Source organism: Oratosquilla oratoria, unplaced genomic scaffold (assembly GCF_046742065.1).
Source record: "Oratosquilla oratoria isolate Oo_2021 unplaced genomic scaffold, ASM4674206v1 SCAFFOLD138, whole genome shotgun sequence".
Classification (NCBI taxonomy): domain Eukaryota; kingdom Metazoa; phylum Arthropoda; class Malacostraca; order Stomatopoda; family Squillidae; genus Oratosquilla; species Oratosquilla oratoria.
Window position 1 is genome coordinate 152,501 of NW_027467494.1, and position 5,000 is coordinate 157,500.

At 36.0% G+C, this 5,000-nt stretch overlaps 1 protein-coding gene across 1 annotated transcript in view; it reads right to left on the minus strand.

Annotated features, from left to right (window-relative positions):
* Positions 1–4,329: 4,329 nt before the first annotated feature.
* Positions 4,330–5,000, minus strand: part of LOC143022680 (serine/threonine-protein kinase pim-2-like) — a 10,207-nt gene continuing 9,536 nt past the window's right edge. Inside the window, exon 2 of the mRNA XM_076181012.1 lies at positions 4,330–5,000. This exon is cut by the window's right edge and continues 46 nt beyond it. Within this exon, the coding sequence (XP_076037127.1) occupies positions 4,330–5,000 (671 nt within the window).

A 5,000-nucleotide genomic window follows, 5' to 3' on the forward strand; every position in this document is an offset into this window, starting at 1 on the left:
CCGCATTAAGTCCATCTTATGTAACCACAACCATTATCGGTTACACTATATAATAAGATTACCTGAAGGCAGTTAGAATCAGGGTTTAAACTCGTAAAACACATCAAAAAGCTTAACAAGGATTAGTTCGAGACAATTCATAACCCTTTCGTTACAAGGAAAGTTCTCCTCAACTGAATAGAATCACCTGGCGACAGATGGAGCTGACGAGAAAAGCCGTACAAAGCAGCAAAAGTGTAAAACAAATCACCCAAAAGATTACTTTAAAAACTACATTGATAACATTGTTATGCAAAAGGAAAAGGACATCACAATTCATATCACTCCAGGATCTGTTGTTCTTCTGATCACGGACATTTGTCCTCTCTGCTTTAGCAAGAAAAACACAAAGAGGAATTAGCTGCCGACTGTGTATAGCACGAATGATAATAATGTAGGATTCGTTTGGGATGGCAAGTTTCCCGCTTTGTTGCCATTCGACACCGACAGAGCCCAGACTTCCCTTCCATCATGTCCACTGTACAGTAATGTGCTTCCCTCAAATAAGATTATAAAAAAAGTTAAAATCTTTATGAACATTTTTTCCCACTTCGGAAAAGTCTGGCCGCACGAAAGTAAACCATTTACGTCTCTCTCTCTCTATATATATATGTATATATATATATATATATATATGTATATATATATATATATATATATATATGTATATATATATATATATATATACATATATATATATATATATATATATATATATATATATATATATATATATATATATATATATATTTTTATATATATTTTTATATATATATATATATATATATATATATATATATATATATATATATATATATATATATATATTACAAAGGATTACAAAGGCGGAGCATGCCGACAGGAGACCTTTTGATCCATATCTAGGTCGGATGCAAAAAAAAATCATATTAATAATAAAATAATAAATAAAAACTATAATAATGTAAATAACAAATAAAATACATAAATAAATGCATAGGTATAGTTAAAATAATAAACAAACAGGTAAATAGTAAATAATGATAAATTGACATATAACTAATGATAAATGAAAATCAGACAGACAAATGATAACAAAACAAAAACAAATAATATAAAATAAATTATAATCATTACAGCATCTTACCTAGGTATTTATCTAAATGATTCTTAAAGCTTCGAACTGAACTACATTGCACTACCTGTGCAGGAATTTTATTCCATTCATTAACTACACGGTTGGCAAAGTTGTTTTTACCTACTTCCAAATTTAATCTATTTCCGGACAGTTTGAGACCATTGTTTCTTGTCTGATTCTCATTCAATGTGAACATTTTGTCACTTTTGATGTTGTCAATTCCCTTTAAAATCTTAAAGACCTGTATCAAGTCACCTCTGAGTCTACGCTTTTTTAGGGAAAACAGATTCATGTGTTTTAGTCGATTTTCGTATGATTTATTTTTGATATTTGGAATCAGTTTTGTGGCTCGCCGTTGTACTTTTTCCAGTCTGTCAATGTCTTTAATGAGATTCGGTGACCATACGGAAACAGCGTATTCCAAATGTGGACGAACTAACGATTTATATAGCTTGTTAATGAGTGATGGACTTTTAAAATCAAAAGATCGCGCAATCAGTCCCAGAATCTTATTTGCTTTCTCAGAGGCTGAAATACACTGCTTGGATGATTTGAGGTCGTTACTGATAATTACGCCGAGATCTTTTTCACGATCCACTTTTGTTAACGAATTTCCAAATAACTTGTAATCGTACTTACTGTTATTTTTACCTATGTGCATTACCTTGCATTTACTTGTGTTAAATTTCATTAGCCACTTTTGAGACCATTGCTGTAATTTATCTAAATCTTCTTGAATAACTAATTGGTTTGAGTGATCATTTGCCACTCCGCACAGTTTTGTATCATAAGCAAATTTGGAAACAGTAGATTTTAGTCCATGGTCTATATCATTTATATATACTATGGATAGAAGTGGCCCAAGAACGGAACCCTGAGGAACTCCACTTGCAACACTTTTCCATCCAGAAGTTTTTCCATTTAAAACAACTCTCTGTTTTCGACCATTCAACCAATTACTAGTCCAACCTAATAGGCTACCACTTATTCCATGCAAAGCTAATTTAGTAAGTAGTCTTTCGTGTGGGACGGTATCAAAAGCTTTTGCAAAGTCTAGATATATTGAATCTATATTGTTTCTTTTGTCATAATTCGAGATAACTGTGTTGTAGAATTCGAGTAAGTTAGTCACGCAAGAACGTTTCCGTCTGAAACCATGCTGGCTATCATTTATCAAACTGTTACTTTCTAAATGATGTTCGATAGCATCTCTGATGATAGTTTCCATTATTTTTCCTACGATTGAAGTCAAACTTATAGGCCTATAGTTATTTGGTTTCTTTTTGTCACCTTTTTTGAATATGGGAGTAACGTTAGCTAGCTTCCATTCTCTTGGGACATCTCCGGATATGACGGATTTCTTGAAAATGATTTATAAAGGAACAACAAGCTCATTTTTTATTTCCTTAAGATTCTTGGATGCCAACCGTCAGGCCCTGGTGATTTATTAACTTTGATTTTTTCTATACACCTTTTAATTGTTTCTTTTGTTATATTTACCGTAGTGAGTAAGTTTACCCTAGACTTTTCACAGGTTTCAGTTTGGAATTCACTTTGAGGTGTTTCGTTTACGAATACCGAGCTAAAATAATTGTTTAAGATATTACACATTCCTTCATTTGAATATTCAAGTTGACCGTCAGCAGATAATAGTGGACCAATGTGATTCCTAACAACCTTTTTATCTCTAATGTAACTATAGAATTCTTTGGGATTCTCTTTTGATTTATCAGCGATGTTCATTTCATATTGTCGTTTTCTTTTTCTTATTGTCTTTTTTAAATCTCTCTGTATTGATACATAACTTTCATAGTCATTAGATGCACCCGAGCACTTAAATTTCTTATAAGCCTGTCTCTTTTTAGCAATACTTTTTTCAGTTTCTTTGTCGAGCCACTTTGGGTGAGCCTGATTTGGGGGACGTCTGTCCTTAAAAGGAATGTAAGTTTGAATCATCTTAGTGAGCGTATTTTGAAATATTTCCCACATCTGATCTACAGGCCTTTCGTTTAATTTTGCCTCCCAATCTGTAAGCTGAAGCTCCTGACGTAGTCCTATGAACTGAGCTTTACTGAAATCGGGTATTTTAGAAGCACAAGTATCTATTCTAAAATTGTTTAGGGAGTTTGAAGGTGATCATTCATAGACCATGCCTACTATGACAGAATATCTCTAGATGATCTTTCTTCACGTAGAAGAAACAATTTTTTTTTAAAAAGAATAAAAAAAAATATATATATATATATTATGTTCATGACAATACCCATCTCCACCTCATGGTAGCATAGTAATCCGTATATTCATATAATCTCGTTGATATTTCGATCGAAAGTAATCTGATTAGATGCATTGTGGAACCGTAGTGAGACTGTTTTATTCAGCTGAGGGGAAATCCCTTCTCGAAAACTTTTTTCCAAAAGTTATTGGAAAATGCGCTGCTTTCTAAATCTCTTGAGTTTTCTAGACTGAATATGACGCATATCTAAATTTCAACGTCTCCGCTGACAATAATGCGATCTTGGAACTTAGTTCTGAGATTGACATATCTTTGAGAACTTTTTTATATCTTTGCTATACATTTCTGTGTGTCCTTTTTATTTACAAGTATGGCTGTCTGGAGCTTTTCTTGATACTTTGCCCTCTAGTAAGTCCTTCAGGAAATTGGTTGCTTTCTTTATGAAATAGAAATTATTTCCATTGATTTTCCAGCTGCAGGAAAGAATGACTTTGGAATCCTTTTGCATTTTATGCGCCGATGCAGTCAGAAGCTTCCTTGGGAGGGTGAAAAAGGTCTCTGGATAATCCAATTTCATTGCTCTCATAATCATTATATGATATATTTCCTTTGGCACTTCTTTACTCCTGGATCTGCGTCTCGATCCTTGTCTTCATAATCTCCTTCTGAAACGCCTCTTTTTTTGGGCTTTCTTATTCGCCATCTCGGGGCGTCTTCCCTACCTCACCTTAGGATAATTTCTCTTGAAAACTTTAGCCGTTTCAAGATCAAACTCCATATTGAAATTATCCTCGGAGTTGCAGCCGGAGTGACCCGTTAACCACGGGTGAGAGAGTATGCCGCGAAGCGAGGGGCGGTTCCACGGATCGATTGCAAAGCAGCGCATTATAAGATCGCGACAGAGGTTGGGTACGCTACTGGGAAAGTCTGGACTGGCCTACATTATGGATTGGTTGGTGCGGAACGCGTTATAGTGACACACAAGATAGAATAGGAGCGTGCCCAGGCTCCAGACGGTTGCGGGGACGTGAAGGTATTCATTACCCTTGATATACTCCGGAGGGCAATAAATTCGGGTGCCGCCCGTGATTTTCCCTTTGTAGCCTGTGATTCGTTCGCCACAACCAAAGTCGATCAGTTTGATGTCAAACTTTCCTGTGCTGGCGTTCCTAAAGAGAAGCACATTATGGGGCTTAATATCTTTATGCGATACCCCGGCTTGTAGGCATCCTTCTACTGTTAGGACAATCTTCCTGAACAGTGTCTTGACCTCGGTCATGGGCAGTTCTTTCCCGCTCCTGATGTAATCGACGAAGGAAACAGCTGATGGTATAAGCTCCATTACCATGTAAAAGCTGTCCTTGGTAGTGAAGCAGTCGTATAATTTGATTACATCAGGAACTTTCTGTACTCGCTGTAAAAGAGCGGCCTCTCTTGGGACCTTCTTCCTGTGGCGCCGTCCCCAAAAAAGCACACGAGCCACAGGGATCTTCTTGATGGCAACCTCAAGGCCATCGGCGACTCTTGTGGCTCGGAAGACGCAGCCAAAGCCTCCTTTGCCGAGCTGCTCGTGTATCTCGAAATCGCTCAGCTTCATGGCTCCCAACA